The 25,318-nt window shown below is 52.6% G+C and overlaps 1 protein-coding gene across 4 annotated transcripts in view; it reads left to right on the forward strand.

Annotated features, from left to right (window-relative positions):
* Window positions 1–1,485: 1,485 nt before the first annotated feature.
* RNF24 (ring finger protein 24) overlaps window positions 1,486–25,318 on the forward strand; it is a 29,001-nt gene continuing 5,168 nt past the window's right edge. Inside the window, exons 1-4 of one of the 4 annotated variants that reach the window (XM_069014761.1) lie at window positions 1,486–1,578; window positions 9,845–9,927; window positions 19,270–19,419; window positions 24,956–24,998. In XM_069014761.1, the coding sequence (XP_068870862.1) occupies window positions 19,277–19,419; window positions 24,956–24,998 (186 nt within the window). In that variant the 5' untranslated portion in view covers window positions 1,486–1,578; window positions 9,845–9,927; window positions 19,270–19,276. Of the gene's footprint in view, window positions 1,579–9,844; window positions 9,928–16,711; window positions 16,821–17,410; window positions 17,905–19,269; window positions 19,420–24,955; window positions 24,999–25,318 lie in introns of those variants that run through there. The other 3 variants (XM_069014760.1, XM_069014757.1, XM_069014759.1) reach the window with 3 other exon arrangements.

Here is a 25,318-nt window from a genome sequence, read left to right on the forward strand (position 1 = left end):
TCCGCAGTCTCTTCCCAACACCAGGAGTCCCGGCTCGAGCATGTCCAGGCGAATCCCTCCCATGCCGAGCGGGGATTCCCACAGCGGGAATAAGGCTTCACCTAGTGAAAACATCCAGCGGATCGGCTTCCTGCCTCATCGCTCAGGAATCCCGAGGTCAGGGCCGGCGAGTCCTCCCACGGCAGCGCGTCAGGCCGGGAGCACGGGATGCGCATCCCACTGTCCCCGCTGTCACAGCACCCGGGATGCTCATCCCAGTGTCCCCACTGTCACAGCACCCGGGATGCTCATCCCTGTGTCCCCACTGTCACAGCGCCCGGGATGCTCATCCCAGTGTCCCCAGTGTCACAGCGCCCGGGATGATCATCCCAGTGTCCCCACTGTCACAGCGCCCGGGATGATCATCCCAGTGCCCCCGCTGTCACAGCGCCCGGGATGATCATCCCAGTGTCCCCGTGCCCGGGATGCTCATCCCACTGTCCCCGCTGTCACAGCGCCCGGGACCGCCGCGTCCAGCCCCTCCGCTCAGCCCGGAGAGAGAAGGAAAGGGGAAAAAGAGGATCAGCTCCCCTTGCACGTCCAGAATATCCTCGGACCAGCGCGTGACGCTGGCTCTGGGTGACATCCCAGCTCCAGGGTGATGTCATTTCCCCCAAAAGTGATGTCGTGTCCACGGGAAAGGGACAGGGATAGGGACAACTGGAGGGGTGCGGGCAGCAATGAGCAGAGCGGGACAGTGCCCACTCGCACACCACCCCCGGTGCCACCTCCTGTCCCCTCTGCGTCACCCTTCCTGCCACCCCGTTCCCACTGCCACCGACCCCCGTCATCCGCCTTCACCCCGTTCCTGCCATGCCCTGTCCCCATCTGTGCTTACTGCCACCCTGTCCTGTCCCCCGCTGCCACCTCATGTCCCCAAAGCCATCTCTTGACTCCACAGTCACCTCTTGTCTGCACAGCCCTTGTTCCCACAAGTGCATGTCCGCACTACACCATCCCCTGTCCCCAGCATCACCCCCTGCCCCACAGTCTCCACTACACCATCCCTGTCTCCAGTGCCACCCTCTGCCCAGCGTCACTGCACGTCCCCAATGTCTCCTTCTGTCCCCACAGTCACTCCCTGCCCCCGTCGACCCTCCCGTCACCTCCGTCTGTCCCGTGTCATTCCCCGTGTCACCCCCTTTCCCTGTCACCCCCTGTCAGCCCGTCACCCGTGTCACCCCCGTCACCTGTCAGACCCTCCCCGTCACCTCCTCTGTCCCATCCCGCCCCGTGCCATTCCCCGTCACCTCCCCCTGTCCCATCCCGCCCCGTGTCATTCCCTGCCACCTCCTTTCCCTGCCACCTCCCGCTGTCCCATCCTGTCCCCGTGTCACCCCGTGTCCCACCCTCCGCTGTCCACTGCTGGCCGCTCGCCCCGCCCACCCATCCATGACGTCACCCGATCTGCGCATGCGCGGCGCGCGTGGCGAAGCCGTGCCCGGCTCCGGGCGGGGCGGGGCGGTTCGGCTCCATCCGGGTCCTGCCCGGGCCGGGCGGTGCGGGCGGCGCGACCCCGGCGGGACAGCGCGGCGGCTGGTGAGTGTGGGGGGCGGGAGCCCCCTGGGGGGCCGGAGGACCGGAACCCCCCCCCCCGAGCGCCCATATGGGGGGCGGGGACCCCCCCTGGGGACCCCCATGTGGGGTGGGAGCCCTCCCTGTGCCTTGTTCTGTGGGGAAGGGACCACTCTCCATCCCCCTTGTGTGCCTGCGACCCCTTCCTGTGCACCCCTCTGTGGGGCAGGGTCCCTCTTTCATCCCCGCTTTGGGCAGAACCTTCCCTCTGTGCCTTGTTCTGTGTGGAAGGGACCCTCTTCCAGCCCCCCTGTGGGGTGGGACTTTTCCCTGTGCCTTGTTCTGTGTGGAAGGGACCGTCTTCCACCCCTTGTGTGCGGTGGGACCTCTCCCTGTGCCTTGTTCTGTCGGGGATGGTCTGTCCTCCATCCCCTCTTTGGGCTGTTCCCTCTCTCTGTGCCTTGTTCTGTGGGGCAGGGTCCCTCCTCCATCCGCTCTTTGGGCAGGACCCCTCTCTCTGTGCCTTGTTCTATGGGACAGGGTCTGTTTTCCAGCCCTCTGTGGGGCAGGACCCTCTCCCTGTGCCTTGTTCTGCGGGTCAGGCTCCCCCTCCATCCCCACTGTGGGGCAGGGGCACCCCCTCCTCAGCAGCTCCCATGGGGGACAGGGTCCCTCCCTCTGCTCCACAGTCCCCTCTGGGGTAGGGACCTCCACAGGGCAATGGAGCAGCCCCCATATCCCACAGACTCCTAAGGGGAGACTCTCAGGGTGTCTGGGCTGTGCTTTTGAGGTGTCTGGCAGCACGGTAGTGGTGCCATAAAGTCCCGGTTGTGGGGCAGAGGGGACAGCCCTAGGGCACAGCTCTGGACCGTGGACTGGGACTGCATCACCCCGGAGGGATGCAGGAGAGGGCTGGGGCACACAAAGGGACAGGGGGCATGTCCCCACCCAGCGCCCATCCTGCCTGGAGCCTCTTGATGAGGGGGAGCTCCTGGGGGTCCCACCCCACGCTCAGTTCAGGGTCCCCAGGTCACCTCTGTTCCCGGTAGCCGCTGGCTTGGAATCAGACACGTCCCCTTGCTTTCCTGGGGCCAAGACAGGACGCTGCGGGTTTCTTCTGCTTTAAAAGAAAACCAAAGAAAAAACTACCCAGAAATGGGAAAAGCTGCTTTTTTGGAGTTACACTGGGCTGCTGTTCCTGCCGTGCCGGCACGTCCATACCCTCCCTGCATCCGCCGCTTTGTAAGGGACGTGCGTGGGACCCTGGGGACTGGAAACCAACGGGTAAAAATGGACCTCCTGCGGTTTGGGGTTTTGGTTTTTTGTTTGTTCAGTTCAGCCTGTCTTTGTCTTCGCCGGGGTGCACGGAGGAGAACACGCGTGGGTCTTGGTCACTCCACGAGCGGCACCGGCTCCGTCGGATGTGCCAGCGAGTGTGTCTGAGGGTTGCTTCCCCCCTCCCGTGCACACCTTTGGCAGGAGGCTTGGATGATAGCTTGCTCTGGCACGGTCCTCGCCTTTGATCTCGAGTTTCCTGCCATGGATAACGTGTTCGGCAACACGCGAGCCCGGCTCGGCAGCTGCCGGGGAGGGCGATGCGGGTGCCTCCTCCTCCTCCTCCTCCTCGTCCCGGTTTTCCCCAGCTGGCTCCTGCCTACAGCTCCCGGCTTTCCTTTGTTTCGGGTGCCGCCAGGACGGCTCTCACAGCCCAAGGATGCTCTGAACGGAGCAAAGCCAAGCACAAAAAGACCCCCCCCCCATCCCTTTGTTTCCAGGCGTTTGCGGGCTCAGCTGGTTTTTTACACAGCGGCGTTTCATGTGCCCAGGCAGATAAACCGACTACTCGATGTCTCTTCTTTTTTATCCTATTCTGAGTTATTTTGGGTGCTTTAGTTTTCAGGGAGCACATCCCGGCTGCAGGCTGTGCCGGAGGGATGCGGCAGCTTCCTGGGAACGGGGTGAATTTGCCAGAACTATAACTGGAACATCTCGTGGTTGTCCTCTGGTGTCCTCCTCGCGTCTCCTCGGCTGAGCAGAGCCATAAGCTCTCGGCACCACACTAAAATCTGGGATCACCAGCCCTTCTCCTGGGAGAACTCTGACCCTGGTTTGCATGACCTGCTGCCAGCAGCAGCTTTGGGGACAGAGGAAGGTGAACAAAACCCAGGCCCATGCTCAGCACTGATGGCTGAAATCAGCTTTTTTTTAATATGTGTCCTTGACTCTATAGAAAGCAAAATATAAGTTCTAATATTATTATCAGCATTATTTTTTAGGTTCCTACTGCTGTTTTATTTCCCTCAGGTGTTGGGTTTAATAGCAAAACCATCACCTGAATTCATTTGAGTGCTATTTTTTTTTCACGACAGATGTACACAAAGCACCTTGACCGTGTCAAACAGCCCCTGAGTCAATTGGGTTGTTTGCTCTATTACTTTATTCATACAGGTTCGATGCTCCAGCTGATGCATCTGGAGTGCTGTGCCATCTGGAGCAAAAATTAAATACAAATTTGGCCCCTGGCCTGGAAAAATAACAACCCTGTGCCCCACTGATAATTGGCAGTGGAAGGATAGAGCCCCTGACAGAAGAACTGCTTGGGGGCAATGTGGAAGGAACCCAAAATTCACTAATTGAGGTATTTAAAACATATTAAAAAAGGGAAAATAAATGCTTCCAGTCCCGTGTGCCGGCAGGAGGGATGATGTGATCTTGTTACCAAGTCACAGGGCTGATACAGGCAGGTGATGGTCCTGGTCCTGGGTGGGTGGTGGTGATTTCCCACATCTCCCAGCCTTGCTGCTGAAGGAAATCCCCTCCACAACCTCACAAAGCTCTGTTCCACCGCTACTTGGCTCAGGTTTGCTCATTTTGTCCTCGTTCACCAAGGCTGGGTTGGACACTGCAGGTCTGCTGCTTGGGTTGCTGGCATTGCTGTTTGGTCAAAGGCTGTCTCAGATTTGGGGGGAACAAGATGTGGAGGTGGGTCAGCTCTGCAGGAACTTACTGGTTGTGCATCCCAGGCTCAGATCCAGTCACCTCCAGGTGTGACTGGAGATAACTGTGATGGACTAGCCATGAAAGACACCTTGGGGTCAGCGTGCTCTGAATGTTGTGGGATCTGTTGGACCTTCAGATGAGGAATACTATGTGCCAAATGGGAAATAAGATGATGGCTGCTGGTTGCTGCCACTGTCCTTGGCTGGAGAGGGGTCCTGGCCCTGTCCTGGGGGAGAAGCAGGTGATGGGGCAGAGGAGGAGGAGGATTCCATGATGAGGAAGCAGCAGAGCTGCTCAGGACTATGGAGTTGAACCAAGCCTGAAGGTTCTACCCAAGAAGAGCTGACTTCCAGCTGCTTTCCTGGACTAAACAATGTGTGGGATTACAGGAGGGTACCTGGCTTTGCTAGGAGGGCTTTTGTGCTTCTGGGCCACCTCTCCAGGTGTTCCCTGTTGGGTCACCCCTTCCAGTGACCTGCTGTCAGCTCCACTTGGGTTGTGTGGCAGAAGACGTGTTGTGAGTGATTTACTCATAGCCATGGATGTGGAAAAGGTGGAGAGAGGCACAGCTGGTGCTCATCTCCTGTTCCCACCACCTGCACCTGGAACCTTCTGCCTTGGGATGACAGGGCTGAGACACGGTCCTCCCCCAGCTTGCCAGACTCCTGCCGCACAGTAAACCCAAACAAGCCCATCCTGGCCTTGGCAGGAGGTGCAGATCCTTCTGGTGGTCCTCAGCCAACTTGGACCGTTAGTGTGGAAGCCTGGAGGGTATTTTTTGGGGGGTTGAAGCTCTCCCAGGTCTCAGCAGAGGTTGGTGTGGTGGAGCTGGGTTTGTTTGTTTTTGTTCCTGCAATCATTCCTCTTAAAGCCGAGTGTTGTTGACACAAGATAAGATCAGCCGTCACAGCCATCCCCTCCCCCGTCACTGTTCACTGTTGCCCTGGAACCGCTCAGACTCAGGTCGGGAGTGGCCGTCCTGGTGTGCCCGTGTCCCCACCCCGAGTCGCTGACAGGGCTCTGAAGCGGCATCAGTAATGATGTGATACGGGGCTTATCTGCAAGTGAGCCCAGTCATCGCCTGAGCCCGGCGGGTGCCGCTCGCTGGGTTGAGAAATGCCAGTGATCCTATGGAAAACGTGCTCCAGGAGAGGATCCAAACCGATGTGGTTTTGCTACAGCCATGGGCAGTGGTGATTTGCTTCCTGACCTGAGGGATAGGAAAGCCTTGACCTTGACAGTGGGCTGGAGCAGTGCCTATTCCTCCATCCTGGGATGCAGCGGTCCCCGCTGGAGACAGAGCTGCATCATTTATGGGTGCTGTTCCCTCTGCAACAATAACATGGGCAGTGTGTCATTTTTCTACTTGTCTGGCATGTTTAAATTCCATCAAAGAACAAAAAACAATCCTAAAGGGTTCCAACCGCATGTGGAGGGCTCCTGTGTCCTGCTCACAAATGGTTGTGGTGCTGAAGGGATGGTGAGGGGAGACGAGCCTGGCCCTAATTCCAGTGCATGGATGGGCAGTGGGAGCTCATGGACCACGTTAGCTGCAAACAGCTGGATCAGCGTAGCCGAAGGCTATGAGGTCTCAGGTTGCTCTGCTGCCGGAGCTACGGCTGGATCAGCCTGTGGAAAAAGCAGAGACACCGAGGAGCAGCAAGGGCAGGGTGGTGGGAAGCCTGGGCATCCTGCTTTTTCTGCTCCACCTTCAGGACTGTGAGTGTGAGAAGCAAGCAGGAATGACTTCCCCAGGGTTATTTTGGCCTTTTTTTTTTTTTTTTTTGGTTGTGGGTGTGTTTGCAGGACACCAGGACTGCTGACAGCAGCTGGGGTTCTCCTGGCTCCAAGGGGAGAAAGGATCTTTGCACGGGATAATCCTGGAGGCCCACCCCAATGTTTGAGGGACAGCGTGCTAGGCAGCTCCTTCAGTCTGCTGTCTCCATGGAGGCAAGGGATGGACATCCACGTGGCAGCACAGCCACAAGGGTTATTGATGTGTTGGAAACCATGAAAGCCCCTGAGAATGGTCACGTAGGAATTGGGACTTCTCCGAAAAGGTAGTGGGATTGATAACCCAGCTGAAGTGCACCTGTGCCAATGCCCACAGCGTGGTCACCAACAGGAGAAGGAGCTGGAAGCCACTGTGAATCAGGAAAGCTGTGACATCGTTGCCAGCACAGAGACATGTGGGATGACTCAAACGAATGGATTGCTGCAATGGATGGGGATAACTTTCCATCATTTACCAGCAGCCCTGGCTAACTGGGAGGTCCCAGCTGGCTGGAAGTGAGCAGATGTGACACACAGCTACAACAAGGGCAGGAAGGAGGATTTTGGGAACTAGGGGGCTGTCAGTCAGGTGACAGGAGCAGATCACCCTGAGTGCTGTCACGCAGCACAAACAGGGCCATCAGAAGATCTGGAGCAGCCAATGTGAATTTGTGATAGGCAGGTCCTGCCTGACCAACCTGATCTCCTTCTATGACAGGGTGATCTGCTTTGGTGGATGAGGGAGAGGCTGTGGGTGTGTCTCTCTGGACTTTGGCAAGGCCTTTGACACCACCTTTTCGTGGAAGGGGCAGGAGTCACCATCCCTGGAGGGATTTAAAAGCCGTGTAGAAGTGGCTCTTGGGGACGTGGTTTAGTGGAGGCCTTGGCAGTGCTGGGTTAGCAGTTGGACTTGATGGCCTTAGAGGGCTTTTCCAACCTAAACGATTCCATGATTGTGTGATTTTATTATCCCCTCAGAGGATTAATCCCGCCACTAATGCAGCTTTTCACTCGCAAAGCACTTTAGAGGAAGTCATGCCAGGAGAGCGCTTGGAGAGAAAAACTGAAAGTGCTGAGCAGGAGGCAGCTGCCCTCCTGATTTCAGCCCTCCCACTGTCGCTCTCCCAGCCTGTGGAATAGGAGTGGGTTTCCCAGCTTCTTGGCTCACAGGGAGTATTTCGGGGAAAATACAAGAGCTCCGTGGTCGTGCGGCTTCCCAGGCGTGGAACCCGAGGGATTTCAGCTTTCCCATCGGTCCACTGAAATCCAGGAGGAGCGGCCCGGCAGGTAAGAAAGTGGGTGAAGCCAAATTACCCATCAGAACGGAGTGGGAGGGATCAGAGTCTCCCACCCGACAACTTCCAACTACAGCAAATCCACCCGAGTGGATCGTACCTCCCGCCGACCGGGGCTCTCGGAATTAAATCGGAATTAAATTGCCGGGGTATTGTAAGGATCGAGTTAAACTTCTCTCCACGCAGAGCTTTGTCCCGAGCAGGCAGATATTTCCTCGGTGCTTTAACGATTCCCATTTTCCTATTGTTCCCTATAAAAACCCGTCGCCAGGCTGGGCTTCCCCCGAGGCGATTTCCTGGCTCCGCTCAAACTGCGGGCTTGGGGTTTTTCTTTCGCTTTTTAGTTGTGAAGTGTTGGATGACGACCCGGCATTTTGCTCTCTGAGATAAAAGATAAGGCTTTTGGAGGCTGTGTCGGTGGTGGCCATCCGAAGTGGGATGGGATTGAGTGGTTTGGGGGCTGCATAAATTGGGATGAGCTGGCTAGAGCCCGTCTGCTGGTGCTCGTGTGGGTTGTGTGTCTGTCAGCTGAGCCCTGCACCCCAGTCTCGCTTGGCATTCACACCAAAACACCCTCACCTTTGTGCTGAGCGTTGTTTGGGGGCGGTACTTTGGGAGTAAAAGCAGGAAAAATTGATAATTTTTTTGGCTGTGGCTTTGTCTGGGGGGTGCTGAGTTGTCGTGTGCTTTTGACCGTTCTTGGGGCTTCCTCCTTGTATCCTCCTCCTCCTGAAGTTCCCCATGCAGCTGCCAGTGATGCAGCAGGAGGAACGTGTCAAGGAGGTGATGGGAAAGGCCTGGGATGTGCTGCAGCCAGGTGAGAGGGATGGAGCTGGAGACAAGCCTGGCATCAGGTGGTTTATTCCAGCCTTGGATGCTAAAGCTGGGAGCAGGAGTGTTGCAGAGAGTTAGGAGATGGCTGCATGGGGACAGTGGGTCTTTTCCCAAAGCCAAGCGAGTATTTGTGCCTAAAGACAAAAATTATGTGGTCCTGCAGAAAAATGGACTGGAGAAGAGGGATTCTGCTGTCATCCCATCAGGCACCTCCAAAAGGAGGGTTTTTAAGACAAGCACATGAAATTGAGGCTTTGTTTACACTGAGGTTGGAACTTGAGTGTCTTTAGGTTTCATTTTTGGATGGAATTTAAAAGAGGAAAGAAGTAAGAACTGACAAAAGTTTAGTTTCTTTCTTAGAAAACGTCTGCTTTCTAACAGAAGTTGCTTTTCCTTTCCCAAAGATCCCCTGAATCCTTTCTGCTTCCTTTAGGTTTGATTTATCTCAGGTATTGATGTTCTGTGCTGGAACATCCAACTTAGTAGCAAACGGCTTGATATCAAACCCCAGATTGCACATTACCTGCTTCATCTTCTAAATCAAGTAATTTATTCTTCAGTATTATGAATCACTCATTGTGAGGGTAGCAGCAGATCCCAGCCTGTTTCCATGAGGGTGCCATGTTACATTTTCCTTATTAACCCAGGTCCTTGCTGCAAAGCCTTGAGGATGAAGGCTGCTGCCAAGCTGGGCACAAGTTGGGTTTTGTTGCTCAGAGATTTTTCTCTTCTTTCTTGTTATTAAAATAATGTTTTCCTAGGCCACTGCAGAACAAGTCAGATGGTTGGGATGGATTTTTTTTCTCAGCTGGAGCATCCATTTCCATAAGAGTTGGAGCCCAAAGATAGGTTGTGAAGCCCTGGCAGGTTGCTTGCCCAGGATGGGATCCTGTCTTTAGCCTCCTGTGGATAGACTAATCAGGCTTGCCTCGATACCCACATAATTCCAGACAACCCTCTGCAGCACTGGGCTGGAAATCCCCCTTTTCCACCCCAAAACCAGCCTCGGTGGGGATTTCTCTGTGAGGACTCGCTGTGTGGCAGCCGTCTCTGCAGGCTGCTCCATGCTTTTGTTTACATCTGGTAGAAAACTTCTTAAATTTCCTGGCAAGGGAGTAATTCTAATCCCTTTCAATGAGATCAACGGATTAGTGTCTCAGATGCTTATAAAATTGTGAGGATTAGCCAAGCCTCCCCCCCTTTTCTTTCTATGCCACGTAACGTCATCGCCGCGTTTTAAAAGGGGATCTCTGTGCTGTTACCAAGAGCTGAAGGAATTTCGGTGAGCCTCTGCGAATCCAAGCGTTTAAAAACCACATCTTCATCCTCTCCCTCGCTCCCTCTGGATTTTTGTGCAAGTTTTAGGGTGTTTTTCTCTTTTCTTCCAGCATCCCTGGCACCAAACCGCGGTAGCCGTTCAAGCAGATACGTTGGGTTTGCGTGGCTTGGCTGCGTTGCGGCGCCCGTGCGGGTAAGTAGGGAGCTGAGCCAAAGTTTTCCTTCACAGAGACTTGCAAATTCCCATCTTGAGAGGACCAGATCCCAAAAAACATGTTACTTCATGAGTTTGCCCCTCATTTCAAAGGATTTGGGCTTTTGTGGTCCATCCCCAGAGGGGAACGGCACTTCTGGGCCGACAGGATGCTCTCACCCCAACTGTTGAGAGCAGGATGAAACTCCACACACCCACATTCCTGCATCCTCTTAATTACAACCTGCACTTTCATTAGGACTTGCTCCCTAACCAGCTCTCAGGGAGCTGACAGGGAGGAGGGTTTCAAACCCTGTTGCCTCTGCCCTCAGGGCAGTTTTTAAATGCCTTTTCTACCGGGTCGATGGTTGCGTGGTCGCTTGACCTGTGTGAGCAAAGTGATCCCGAACTGCCAAGTGGTAGGAGCTCGGAGCCAGGAATTCCTGGCCCCAGCCCAGTAGAGTTTCAGAGGCGAGCTTTTAAATATATACAAAGACAAGCTCATAATTTCCACTCTACTAATGAGGCCACGGCGTTTTCATTGAAATGTGCCAATAGGCGCCGTGGTGGTATTTTAGCAGCCTTGTACTGTGAATCCAAATGTGATTTAACATGGCAGCCCCTGCAGAGCCATGGAAAACCGGCTTCTCCCGCTGAATTTCAATGATGCTGCTCAGCAGCACTTCCCAAAAATCCCCTCGGCAGTGGGACTTCTCCTTGTGTTTCATCACGACAAAGCTTTTCCCCCACTTTGGTGAAGGTGGGAATGGGTTGAAAGAGGATATTTTAAGAGGGAAAAGTCTTAGTTTAAAGCCTGGGTTGAACAGATGTGTGGCTGGCTGGTGTGGGGTGGCGATTTAATAACCGGGCTGGCCGGAAATATCAGTAAATCATAGTAAAAAAATGGAACGTGAGGGCTCCAGACATCGTGTTCTCTCTTGACCTTTAAAAAGCCACTCGAAGCTGCCAGCCTGCTCGTTGCTAAGCCACCTTCTTAGTGCCACTCATATATTTTCCCTTCTAGTAGGCGATTCAGCGCCTGGGAATTCGTGGAGATCTGACAGTAAACTGTTACACGCCTGAAATTCCCACTGGTGGTTTTTAGCTTTGTAGCCTTGAAGCGTTTGGAAAATATTTAGCAGGTTTTGTTCAGTCAGCTGCAAGAAAAATGTAAATTTTAGGTGACTCTCTCAAAAGTTTGTTCTTTTTTAAGTTCAGCATCACAGCTGTAAATTGGGGTGTTGCTTATTTAGGGCTCAATTTATGAGGAACCCCGGCAAGGAGCAGCATCCCTGGACAAAGGAGGGGTGTGGGTGGGTGATGCTGAAAATTTACACCTGGTTGTCCATCACCTCCTGGTTACAGACCCCTGGGGTATGGGTACACACCTGGATTTTAGAATCACAGAATCATGGAATGGTTCGGGTTGGAAGGGACCTTCAAGACCATCTCATTCCACCACCCTGCCATGAGCTGGAACACCTTCCACTAGACCAGGTTGCTCCAACCTGACCTTGAACACTTCCAGGGACAGGGAGTCCACAACCTCTCTAAACAACCTGTTCCAGTGCTTCACTAAGGTCCTTTCGCTTTCTGCATCCCTCTAAGGTCAGGCCACGATTCCAGGAGAACAGGGAAGAAGGATGATAGCCCATGGCATCCCCCTCAGTGCTGAGACTCTGTGACAGAGGAGGAGATGCATTTATTGGGTTGCTGAATGTTTCTCTTCAGGCACCTCACTTGGCTGTGCAAGTCTGGCAGTGGAAAAGTTCAATTTTTCATTTCCAACTAAATTTTGAGGGGTTTTCCATCCTTGCAGCCACTCTGCTTGTGCCAATCCCATAGAGGTGAAGCAGCTTTTGTCCTGTACCCATATGACTCCCAGGAGGTTTTTTTGCTGGACATAAAATGTTGCAAAACTTTTCCAGTCTCTGTTAGCAAGGGAGAAGGAATGATAAAAAAAATACTCCCCTAAATCCCGGTACTTGGGTCAAAACCAGGAAAGGGTGGGCTGACTGTGCAGCTCATTTTTTGGAAGTATTAGGAAAAATTGGAAACGGCAGTGACGTGGCATTGGTGTGGATTCCCAGCAGGCTGGGGTTTGGGATTGTCTGGGTTTTCCCGAAGCCCTTTTCAGGCTGTTAGGATTGTAAAATACAAATCTGGCCAGATCAAAGTGGGCTTGGGGGAACGGCTGCTCCGTGGGATTTGTTTAGAGACTTTTTCCTGGTATCCAGTCACCAGCTTTTTCACTCTTCTCCATCCAGCTACCTCTTCTTAGGTTTTACCTCAAATATAAATGGTGCAATTAAAAGGGTCCACGGAGTGCGTTCCTGAGGGCTGAAATCCAGGATCCGGGAGCAGACAGCAGCAGCATAAAGAGGAATTCTTCCCTCTCTGGCCTCATGCTGCTTTTCCACCACAAGGCTTTACAGCCATCTGGATCCCCTTTCAGATTATGCCCCCCCTCCCAAAAATCCATAACCTAGCAACCTTATTTAGTGTAAACGAGAGCATTCTGCCTTCTTGTTCCTCAATTGTGCCTGGCTCCTCCAACTGCCTTTATAGGACGGCTGCTGGCAGCTGTGATCCCATCACTGGTCCAGGGTGCTTGTCTCCAGCAGGATTTTGTAGGATTATTGGTCCCTGTGTGTTGCACTGATTATTACTTTTTTCCCCTCATTAAAGGAGCTTAGGAAATGGAGGAAAAAAAGGGTTTCGGGAAGTTGTTTAATCCATCTGCTTCTCAGTATAAGAGTGGAGAGGGCAAGTTGCTCTTTGACTTCATGGAAAGTGATTGGTTTTGGTTCAGCCTGAAGATGATTTGATCAGAGTGGGATTTTTTTCTTCCAGATGTGATATTTTGGGAGTCCCCATTGCTTCCCACAGCTCTGTGTCATCACCCGGGAATTTTCAAATTCCCTGGAGCGTTTAACACCAATTTTTCTACTCTGACCCTTCAGCTGTGCAGGCTGCGTGTTTCTCATGGAGTTTCCAATTTGCTTTCCTCAAGGAATCTGTTCGTTGGGGAAAACTGCAAACAAGGAAAAGCAACCACAAATGAAGGTGGGAGATTATTCCCACTTGTCTGTGCTCTCATTGCTCTTTTTGGGCTAAAATACTCCCAAATTTAATAATGTGTGTCCCACTGCCTTCAGCCCATAAGGGGAAGTGTGGTGGCTCCTGCCTTCTCCTTTCACCTCATGAGTACGAACAGGGCTGGGGGCAGGAGGAGGCAGCAGCAAATCCTTTCCCACCACACTTTTGTGGGAGGAAGAGTCAGCTCACCAGGTCGTGACGTTGGAGCTGCATGCCAGGAAAAGGGGGGGGGGGGGGGGGAAATAATTACAAATCCCCAAGGCCAAAGGGGAAAAATTCCTCAAGTGTTATTTCATCTCCGAGCAGTGGGTTGAGCTGTCCTTGGGCAACTCGTATGAGCCTGTCCGAGAGAGGAGCTGCCAGCTCAGCTTCAAACCTTCTTGGGAAGTGATTCCCAGCTCTCATTCCTGATGGGAGCTCAAGCAGGGCTCTCCTCCAAACTCTGCCTCCCCCTCCTCCAGACTGTATTAAAAAGTGCTATTGACTTTTCTTTTTTTTTTTTTTTTCTGTTTATTTTTGCCTGTTTTCTTGGAACTTGCAAAATCAGCCCTGAGCAAACCTCTGGTTTGCTTTTCCAACAGTGCTGAGAGAAAGAACTTGACTTTACAGTGGGTGATGGGAGCTGTGGCTGACCCATTTCTGCACGTTTCTCTGCCAGCGGTAGCAAAAACATTTTTGCACTTAAAGGTTCTCTTCAGTTTTAAGGTTCTGGGATTAATTGTTTCTTAAACTGTCTGGAATCAGAAGGACTTGCTGGAAATTGCAGCCGTACAGTCGTGCTGCTGGATGTTGCATTCCTTAGACTTCCCCATTTTTTTCCAATTGCTTTGTCACATTGTCACATCACTTTCTGTGTCCCCTGCCCAGAGGCAGTGGAGAGGGTTAAGGTTTTGTGTTTGGTGTCGGCCAGCTGGGGAATACAGCCAGGAAATTTCCTGATTCCAGTTCAGAAAAAGCATCGGATCTGCTCTCAGGGAGGAGGGATCAAAGGTCCGAAGTGCTTCATGCTTGGAGGTCAGTTTGGTTCCTTGGATGTCCAGGCACACAACAAGAGCTCACCACCACCCCCAAGCCTGCAGGCAGCCAAAATGGGGGAAACAAACGGGTTTTTGTTCTGTTTGACACCCAAAAGTTCTTTCTGTTGCTGTGATGGTGCCGCATCACCCCAGCCAAGCTTTGCTGGATCCTGGTACAACCCTGCCTGTGGTGTGAGGGACCTGTTGGGATGTTCCCTCTTCCCAGCACATTAATCCCACTGATCAATAACACTGCCAAACCTTGCACCATCCCTCAAGCTCCTCCATTCCCTGCCAGGTTGTGGAGTGAAGGATCTGGGTCAGGTTGGGTGCTTGGAGCTAGCGCTGGATGTCACATCCCCGTGGTAGCATTGTAGCTCTGTAAAATTGCATCGTGCCAAGAGTTTTTGTTTTCTCCCTGTGCTCAATCCTGTTGTTCCCTGGTTTTGGACAGCAAAGGCCATCGCTCCTGGCTGGAGCAGTGCTGTTTTCCCCCTGCTCCATGCCAGGCAAAGGTGATGCAGCCGTGTGGCATCTCTGTGGTGACAGCGATGCTGGTTTGGGGTTGGCTCTGCAGCTGCCTATGATTTTCCCATCGCCACGCTGCAGATCCTGGTGCTGGACCAGCTCCAGAGTCAGAGCTAAAGGAAATTCCTTCCAGCTGCTTGAGGTCAGGGCTTCGCTTTGCTTCTGGGGTCCACGAGGGGCATTTTTTGCCTGCGAGTTAAACGCGGGTGTCTCTGGCTGCTGCTTCTTAACACCTGGAAGAATGTTTTCTTTTAAATATTATCCCGTTAGTCATAGCCATTAAATAACCTGCCTCTTGTAGAATCATTCCATGGAAGAATACCCTGCGTTGCAACACAACTTGGGCTGTTTCAGAAAGGTCTTGTCAGCTGCTCCCTGTTTAACTTTCAACCGAGTTAATAACGCTTTTGGTTAAACCTGTCTGAAACACGTTGCGAAACGCCTTTGAAACGCGAGACGCCGTTGACGCCCGCTTGAAACCTTTCCCATCAATAAAATATTTCAGCTTGGAGTTTGGCCACAGCTTAGCATTCACTTTTCCCTGAGATTCGTGATTTCAGGCCTGCCTGTGTCTGGCTCCGCTGGGTATTTGAAGCTCAGTGTTTCCCGGAGATGGGTTGGCTTTGCCAGCCTGGCCGGTGGTATGCTCGGACCACCAGCTCCATCCAGTTTCCCCAGTTAATGGCTGAGGAGACTCAGTCTGAGTTTGCTTTGAACCCCTGTGGAGAAAGTTGTTTGTCTTGAAAACATAAAGTAAATCCCTCTAAAAACAGGAGTTTTATTTACAACAGCAGAGGTAGAAGCCGCTCCTCTGCCCAGCATGTGGGCTGTATTTAGGTGTGGTGATGCACAGCACATCCATGGCCCCTTTATGCACTGATGTTATAAATAATTTTTTTTTTTTTTTTTTAATGGACAGGCAGCTCCTTTTAATACTCCAAGAAGGAGCACACACTTCAAATTCATGTGGCAAAGCAGCAGGAAAGCAAAAATCTGCAGCTTTCAGTCCATGGCATCACTTAAAGTGGCATCCCTGGTGTCACCCCCTGGCTTCAGGGACCACAGCTCTGCTTTGCTCCCCTCCTCCTCCCTGCCTCAGTTTCTCTACCTTTGAGAAGATAATTGCATCCTTTATTAATCCCTGTGAACGCTCTGGGTACGAGGTTGGCCCCACGAGTTAAGTGCTGGCTGTGGCTCTAATGGGGATTAATTTGGCGACGTGGCTGCGCAAGGTTTGCCTTTCGGAGGCCAACGTGTAATCAAAGCGCTGAGACACCAGAGCTGACCTGTAACACTCCCTTCCTGGCTGCTCGATGGGCCATTAACCAGCACTTGGCTTTTAATTAAAGCTGGGTTTTGTCCTCCTTGGAGAAAGGTGGATGTGCTTTGCCCCACGTGGCTGAGTCATTGGAGGGTGTAAGGAAGGAGATGTGGAGCTCAGGTTGTTCTGCATTTGTGCCTCGCTGCATCCCAGGACACCATTGTTCCTTGTTACTTTTCACGGAATCAGAGAAATATAGAATCATGGAATGGTTTGGGTTGGAAGGGACCTTAAAGACCATCCAGTTCCAACCCCGTACCATTGACAAGGACACCTTTCACTATCCCAGGTTGCTCCTAGTCCCATTCAAGCTGGCCTTGAATACTTCCAGGGATGGGACAGCCACAGTTTCTCTGGGCAACCTGTGACAGTGCCCCTTTTTCTTCGTGTAGGCTGTGTCCCCCCTCTCAGGGGCTTCAGGGACCTGCTGGGGGCCATGGATGCCCCACAAGCATCATCTCCCTGCTCTGAGATGCCTTGACCATGGAGAGAGCAACAGGGAGGCTTTTGTTCTGCACCAGAAACTTTTCATCCTTCTTTATGGCTCCTTTTTTATTTCTTTTGGCTGCGCCCTTGCAAATCTGAAGCAGATTAAAATACAGTTCCTCCCCCCCCACTCCCCTTAAAAAAAACCAACCCCAAAGCTTGGCTGCTTGAAATCATCAGATTTCACTGGAGTCTTTTAAAGTTAACAGTTTCCTGGATCCTGGGCAGACTAACTGATTTTTCCCCTTTAACCTCTGTGTTTTTTGCTGTAACGTTTCTCAGCTGTTGCAGCAGGAGGGAGGGAGGACCAGGGCAGCTCTGATGTGGAGGAGGTTATTTCACACGGGGGTTGGATGAATCTGGTGCAGGACTCCCTGGATTTTCACCGCAGGGGACCGAAAGGTCGTCCCCAGGAGGTTGAACCCCCATGATATGGCTGGCAGGTAGGTCATGGCTGCATTCGTGAAGCCCCTTTGGGGCAAAATATTAGGGAAATGGTTCCACTGGAAGAGGAGAGTAGGATGCTGGAGGTTGGTCTGAGCTCTGTTTCTGCTGACTGTTTATTTGCTGAAGGCTCTGATGGTTTCTAGCTGTGCTCATGGATGTGGGGATTGGTGCAAGAGCGGCACAGCTCAGGTGCATACGACCATGAGGAATTCTTCTGGCTTGATGGGATTTGCTGCCCCAAATGCAGCCTGGATGTTCCTTACCTGCCATCTGTGCCACGGAATCTCCTGGTGGGATTGCTGAGAAGAGCATCACAAGTTAAAAGAGTTGTAAAGAAAAGAAAAATAAGAGTCCAGTGCTGGCTGGTTTTGTTGCCTCTCCTCCAAGACTTGTCTCTCCTTCCTTGTAAAAAGTCAGCTGGAGCTTTCCCAGACTGAGGATGTTTCTCTCGGGCAGTTGAGGAGCTGGAGGCAGCCAAGCTTGGCCAAAGGCAGCGATTATCAGCACAAGCCCAAGGGCAAGGTGGGGCAGCCTTGTCCTCCAGCCGAAACATCCTCGTGCCACGAGCGTGACCGAGGGGAGCCGCTGAACCGTCCCAAATCCCTTTGACCCAGCAATCGGTGCGGGACTGAAACGCAAACCCAGCCCTGCAACGCCGAGCTGCGCATTAACTCCGCCGGGGCTGGGAACAAAGGTTTGGGGCCTGGACGGGGCTTTTTAAAATGTATTTGCAAAGCAAACCAGCTCAGCTGAGCGGAACAAGCGTCGGTGGAGGAGCGTGAGCTGCCGGGTGGTTGCTGGGCTATAAAATCCCATCCCCACCAGCGCTGGCAGGGGGATGTGCCGGCTCCCCGAGCTCTCGTAGCGTTTCCACGTTGGCTGGGAGAGTTCTGAACATGCGTGTTGGTCTCTGGAGGCTTTAATCAAATCCAGGCTCTACCAGAAATCGCCTCGAAACTTCCAGCGAGCTGAGGAAACTGAAAGCAGCCGGAGCAAGGAGGCTCCCGGGCGGGGGTTTGATGCTGCAGGGATGTTGCCTTCAGTGCGGGGATAGTCCCGGTGAGGCAGCCGGGATGAGAGGTGAGTCTGCTCCCCGTGGGAAGTCAGAGGAAAGCCCCCAGGGCTCGGCAAAAAAGGGGCCTCAAGGGGAAAAGGAGATTGGGGAGTGAGGATGCTGCTTGGAGGGACACTCAGAGGACACTTGGATTTCGGAGCGTCACTCCCTGGCACGTGTGGGTTCCGATCCCGCGGTTTCCCTGCCGTCTTCCCACCCCGTGCAAAATGAGGAGCTGTGCAATTACTGCGCTGTGGAAAACTCCCCGCTCCAGGGGAGGGTTTTGTTATCCCTCGGTGATTTTATTTGGGAAACAGGGCTCAGACTGTAGGTACTTTCCTTGCTTGTAAAACTTCATCGCACGCTGCTCTCCTGTGGGCAGAAGGGAAAACAAGGTGTATTTTTAACTTCCTTTTCTAAGCTGGGGGCAGGGGAACTTTATGCCTGGCCAGCAACGGTTGTGATCATCTGAGGGTGAACGGTTCAGAGAATGATAGGAAGATAAGAGATAATAAATAAGTGCAATTAAATCCTGGGGGAGGTGATTGGCTGAAGTCATTATCCCAGGCAGCTGCTCGGGCTTTAATTGGGGCTCTCTGAGGGAAGGGAGGTTTTGGTCACGCGTCCCAGACGTGGGACGTGACAGCCAAAAGTGCTGCCTCTTCCTCTTGGCCAGCACTTGCCGGTGCCTTGGGGCTTTCCTGGGGGGAAGCAGCCTGGGCTGTGCTGAGGAGGAAAGCTGAAACCTGCAGAAGTGCTCTTAAACCACCAAACCTGTGTCTCAGATGGGAAAAACAAACAAAGCCTCCTTTACAGAGTCCGTAGTCTCCCCATAATTTCTCTCAGTGGCACTGCAGTGGATGTCCTTGTCCTTTTTCTTTTCTTGGGGTGCACTGGGATAATGTGGACCCAGCCAAGCCCTGTGCTTGCTTGATGGTTTTGGAGGGGGGTTTCTATGGGATGAAGAATTGGTCTTAGAAACCAGTAGAGGGGAAGGGAAGGCAAACCTGCCTTGCTCCAAGGCTTCCTGGCTGCTTTCAGTATTTTTACCCAGTTACTGCGGGGTTTGAGGGACACTGGCTGCTGCTGGGGCTGCTTGGATGCAATTCCCACCATCCATCTCATCCAGCGTTTAACCTGAAGGATGATGGGTGAAAGGAAAAGAGCTGGAGGAGAAGCTCACGGTGGGAGAAGGAAAATCCCAGCCCCAGCTGATCCAGCCCTGCTTTGTTTTCAGGGTTACCAAGATGGGAACTTGGTTTTGGGCAAGGAGCGGGGGATGAGTGAGAAGTCATCTCCAGCCCCCTCCACCTCCCTTTGGAGGGACCACTGTCTGCAGAGTGCATCCCTAAGGAATGTCACATCCATGTGTTTTCTCCCTGTCTCCACAGCCTACCCATGAGCTCGGACTTCCAGCATTACAGTTTCAGGATGCCGAACATCGGGTTCCAGAACCTTCCTCTCAACATATACATCGTGGTTTTTGGCACGGCCATCTTCGTCTTCATCCTCAGTTTGCTCTTCTGTTGCTACTTGATCAGGTAAGGCAGTGTTGGAAGGGAATGTTCCCCAAGAGCTTCCCTGCTTCCAAGCCCATCACCAATCCCTGCATCCCAAAAAGAGGGTGGCAGCACCTTATCTTTTTGTGACATGTCTCGTGCCAGCTTGATGTCCCACAAGGCAGTCACATTATCCACCTAAAACCAGGAGATAACTCATATTGCTGAAACAGGCATGGAATTGTGGTCAGCTTCTCAAAAAGCCTGGAAAGGGGTGTTTTATGGTCCCTGCTTTCTGCTTAACGTTTCAACACATTTCCCTCTGTAATGAGTAACTCGTGTCCTGTGTGCCTAAGGAATGTTTAATACCTGCTCCGTTGGTTATTGAACACAAATTGCTCCTTCAACAGCACAGTTTGGGGATTAATGATGCAGAGTTGATGTGATAATCTGAGCAATGGGGGAGCGGGATGGGAGGGTTAAATGTTGTTCCAGTTTGGGGCTTCTTTTAATTATTTAATGGGCCATTGGGGAGATCGTTGGGCTGCTAATTGAGAGGAGAAACTCTTCCTGATGGAGGCAAAATGAGGCAAGTGGGGAAAAAATGCAGTGCCTGGGAATCGAGGTTGTGGTGGAGATGAGTTGTGCTGATAACCTGAGATGGGGGGCTGGCTGTTCTTCAACCTGTGCCTGGGAGCAGAGGTCATCGCTCTGCCAGCAGTGGCAGCCAAAATTCTGCATTCCCAGAGCTCTCCTCTCCAGCTTTTCCATCCCCCTTCCTTCCCCTCTGTCTTTCCAGCTGGCCCCAGCTCCCTGCAGTCTGTGTATCCATCCCATCCGCTCCCTGTGTTCCTGTAAAACAGACACCCAGTCTCTCCTTGCACCACAGCAGCCAGTCCCACCAGGGTATCTATCCAGAGGCTGTTAAAAATATTTTATCCTTCTCTTGTAGACCAGGGAGGCAACATTTCCATGTCAACCTTCTACATACTTGACAATTGCCAACCATTTTCAGTTCTGTGTGAAGCAAAACCTCATAAAAACATGCAGATGAGCCCAAACACAGGCTTACCCAGGGGTGATTTGGGCTGCTTGGGCATCATATCTTGATTTTTTTTCCCCACAATTATGCACAAGACAAGGGTGTTTGAAGGTGCAACACATCAGTCCATCCCAGTCTGGGATGCCAGTGGGAGGGGATGCAAAAAAAATAGACCAGCAGTGTTTAGAAAGCTCAAGGACTTGTTTTGCTCATGTGGAGCTCGAGTCTATATGGCTCAGTTAGAAAACTGAAGAGGTGTTTGGACTTTGAGAGTATTTTCCTGGGCACTCTCTGGGTGTGTTAATGCCCCAAAGAAGGAATAACAAGGAGTAATGTCTGGAAGGTCAAGCCAGAAAATCTTTAAATTTAGAAGCTGGAGGCGTGTTGTAAGAGAGAGAGGGTGAGTAACCGGTGAGAGAAGCCAGCAAGGAAGTGGCAAGTCCTCTGTCTCTTCACGTCTTTAAATCAAGAGCGAGGGCCTTTCTGGACGAGATGTTTTGGCTCCTGTTCCTGAGGTGCTATTTAGCAACCCATGATAGATGGGGAGTTGGATTAGGTCATCCAGTGATCCCTTTATAGCCCAAAACCCTAGAGAGACTCTACAAATGGCTCTTCAGACCTCCTCCCTGAACTCTGTTATTGGCAGAGCAGAACCAAAACAGGATCCTGCAGCCCCCGTTGGGGAGGGTTTTGCCGTGCCAAGGGTCTGAGCTGTGCCAGTGTCCCGGGAACATCTGCCTCCACGGAAGCTGCTGTGTCATCTCAGCTCATCTGGGATATAAAAGCCTGAGCTTTGGTGGGGTTTGGGAAGCATTGTAGGTGGACAACAGGATGAGGACAACCCACCTGCAAGTGCAGAGAGACCAACAGAAGGACAGGTTCCCTCCAGAGCTCCAGGGCTCTGCTCCCATCCATGGGGGTTCTTTGCAGGTAACAGCAGCTCCTGGCTTTCCCATAGGTGCAGCATCAACACAACCCATCCTCTCCCTCCTTTCCCACAACTCCACATCTGCAAATACTTGGCAAACACCAAGCAAGGCTCATGACACCACCTTCAGGCCCTGGTTCTCATCTCCTGCTCTGGATCAGAGCATCCCCTGCAGCTCTCCTCACATCCCCAGCTGGGGAGGCATCCGGAGCATGGAAGAGCCAATATCAGGTGTATTCACCCCAAATCGCAGAGCTGATGGCATGAAATAAAAGATGTGCTGGGGAAGGAGAGAGCACGGGCTGTGCTTTGCAGCTGTGTCAATACAGGCTGTGCTGCCCCACTCCAAGTGGAAGCAAAGTGACAGTTTTAATTGGATTGGCTCAAAACAGAGTCCAGTAGGAATTTTACAACAAAAAATCATCATTGCCTGTGCACTGTTCAGGTGAACCTTGAGCTCTTCTGCTGCTGCAGACCACTCAGGTCAGAGCACAGGTCCCTCATGGCTGCTGCCTCTGCTTGGCAAAATTACAGATAAAAAAGAAAGAACAAGGAAATGAGATTTTGCAGGGAGCTGGTTGTGTCTGATCTCTGGTGAATTAATGAAAGTGATAAACTCGTGTTGCCTTCGGTCCCATAAAACCCAGTCCAGAAGGATGCTGAGCTGAGCAATGCCACCCTTGCTCTGGGTGAAGGTTGCAGCATCCACTCTCCCTGCTTTGCTGTGGATCATCCAGGGCTCATCCCTGAACAGCCTGGAGCAGCTCAAAGTCTCTGGGAGACTCAGGGTACAAAGCCCCTAAAAAGCCTCTTTTGTTCAAAGGGTTGTTACCTTCTGCATTCAGACCTGCCAGGATCCAACACAGTGGTTGGGTTTTCTGTCCAGAGAAGGGAACGGAGCTGGGGCAGGGTCTGGAGCAGCTGGGGGAGTTGGGAAAGGGGCTCAGCCTGGAGCAAAGGAGGCTCAGGGGGGACCTTGTGGCTCTGCACAAGTCCCTGACAGGAGGGGGCAGCCGGGGGGGTCGGGCTCTGCTCCCAGGGAACAGGGACAGGAGGAGAGGGAACGGCCTCAGGCTGGGCCAGGGGAGGTTTAGATTGGATATGAGGGAAAATTTCTTCATGGAAAGGGCTGTCCTGCCCGGGCACAGCTGCCCAGGGCAGTGTTGGAGTCCCCATCCCTGGAGGGATTTAAAAGCTGTGTGGATGTGGCACTTGGGGACAGGGGTCAGTGGTGGCCTGGGCAGTGCTGGGGGAATGGTTGGTACTGGATGATCTTAGAGAGTTTTTCCAACCCAAATGATTCTGTGAAGAGCCCAAGGAGCCCAGCTGAGCTGGGGACAGCCACACAATGATGGGATAAAAAGCCAGTGCCTGGGACCTTTCTACTCCTACCATAAAGCATGAAATAAGCAGATCTTGGAGGTAAACCTGCAAAAGAATTTTCCTCTGCATTTTATTCCTGTAGCTGTTCACTTGCTGTAGGTGAGTCAGTCACCCAGAGAAGCAGGGTGCTCCCACTCCTGCGGGAAGCGATCCCAAAGCCCAGGAGAGGCAGTTGTTCCTTCAGGGAGGGTGACAGCACACAGGATCAGCAGCCAGGCACTGTGTGGTCCCTTATCTCGGTCAGACATCTGCCAGGAATTCCTCGGGAGTCGCAGCACTTGACACGAGATGGATGGAGCTGGCTCCAACTGGGAATAGTGCTTGCCAGGATCCGGGGTCTCCTCATGACAGCTGTACCAGGCCCCACCAGGATCCATCTGGCCCAGGATCCTGGCTCAGAGGGAGGGAGGCAAGGAGGAGCAGGCTGAGCTTGCACACTTCAGCACCAGCTGTGCTCGTGCTGCTCCCCAGAACCTCCAGGGAGGGGTTTTTTGGGAAAATCTCCCTGTCTGGCTCAGCACCAGCCCAGGGCACTGTAGATCCATGCTTACAGCACGGAGCTGTGCAGGGCCAGGTGGCTGCTTCTTCCCCACCACTGCTCCAAGGCGCTCCAGTGGCTTTGGCTCAGGGGGGCCAAACCCTTGGTGGCCACTCAGTGCTCCACACAGACGGATGCTGCCTCCCATTCCGGGCGAGTTTTCCCTTGTCTGTGGTCTCCAGCCGCACGCCTCGCTTCTCCCCATCTGTGTTTCATAACCGCCTTCCCAGCCGCCGGATCCCTGCGGATTGGGCCGGTTTCATCCTGTTTTCTCTATTGTTCCTGCATCTTCTGCTCGTGTTTCTGCTCAGGGTCCCTGCCAGAGGGATGAGACCCCAGTCTCCTCCTCCTTCTGTTCCTCCTCTTCCTCTCCTCCCTGCCTGCTGCAGTGTTTTCCATGGTTCACAGGCCGGTTCCTGCCAGGCAGCGTTCTTGGAGCAGGAGGGATGGCTCCCTGTGAAATTTGGGACTCAGGAGCTGACTTTCTGCATCTCTCCCTGCAGCATTAAGGTGTATTTTTACCCATCCCTCAACTTAAAAAGCCCATGACATTTTGGGGGAGGGTGTCAGACATAAGGAAATATTTTTCCATCCCATTTTTATAACTTCCCCACTGCAGTGTGGCAGGATTGGAAAACCCCCACGAGTTCAGGTTGAAACAGCCAGGGATTTCAGACAGCCCCCAGAATATTTTTGGAGAAGTGACATTCCAGGCAAGGGGGTTTCCCATCTGAAATCACACTCAGGGCTGGCTGGGGAAAATATTCCTACGGCTCTCCAAACCCTGCAGCCACACATTGACTCCGTATTGAAAGTCCTTGGCCAGCTCTTCAGCTCTGGGGACTTCCCTCCTGAGTTTTCCAGGCACTTTATTAAATGCCATGTCTGGTAATGAGAGGCAATATTAGTTATTTTAATTTTAAATGTATTTATTTTAGGAACATAATGGGCTTCTCCAACCAGTGGATGCCTGTGGAGTGCTCTGCTGGCTCTGACTCTGGAGAGGGGAGACTGGAGGGGGAGGGGATAGAACCAGCACTTTGCTTGTGGCCTAAAATTCCTGCTGGACTTCCCACTGCAGCAGATGTTCTTGGAATAGTTTAATCCCACTCCTCTCCATCCCTCAGTTTGCTGCAGGAGTGGATGTTGTTTGATGGATCTTAGAATTGAGGATAAAGCCGAGTTTGAGGAACCCGGTGTCACCCAAGCAGTGTGATGGGGGCTTTGTTGGGAAACCTCTGGGCAGGGAATCTCCTTCCCTGTCCCTGCTGGAGTAGGAGCAGAGCTTTCCTCAGGTCTGAATCCCTGTCGCTTGGAAAACGGTGCCGCATCCAGTTTTGGAGTTATTGCCAGCAGAAGTGGCTGGGAACTGAGGGGATTTATGGCAGATTGTGATTTCCTCACCCACTTTTTCTGGTCTTAACCATGTGGGTGATGTCTGCTCAGAAAATCAGGGAGATCAAAAGAGGGATAAGGGAGGAGTGTGCCTGGGGATGGAGACGTTGCCTTCCCAGCAACAGGGAAAGCTGGATGTTGCCTAAACGTGTCGTTTCCTGTGGCCATCCTCATTTCTGAAATAAAAAATTTAAAATATAACATGTTAAATCTGGGAAAGTGGAATGTTTGAGGTATTACAATAATCCCATTTTTTTGCCTGACCTCACGTTTCTCCCTGGTTTCACTGCAGGCTCAGGCATCAGGCACACAAAGAGCTTTACGCCTACAAACAGGTGAGATGATCCTCCAGCTTTTCTTTCCCTTCTCCCTAGTGCCAAATCCATCAGTTGTCCTTGTGCTGGTCCTCTCCTTGGGAGGTTTCTGGCCCTCCAAGGGCAGTTCTAACATCCAGGCCAATCTGTCCCTGCTGATTTAATTGTCCCCTACCAGCTGGGCCCCCCAGGACCATCCCTCACCTGCTCATCCCCAGGTCTCTGGATTTTCCATTGAAGTCCTGAGCACTGGGAACATCACCTCTGGAGCACCCCAACCTCTCCAGCCCTCACCCACTGCAGAGCAGTGGTGCCATCACTTCCCCAGCCACCAGTCCATG

Source organism: Aphelocoma coerulescens, chromosome 4 (assembly GCF_041296385.1).
Source record: "Aphelocoma coerulescens isolate FSJ_1873_10779 chromosome 4, UR_Acoe_1.0, whole genome shotgun sequence".
Taxonomy (NCBI): Eukaryota; Metazoa; Chordata; class Aves; order Passeriformes; family Corvidae; genus Aphelocoma; species Aphelocoma coerulescens.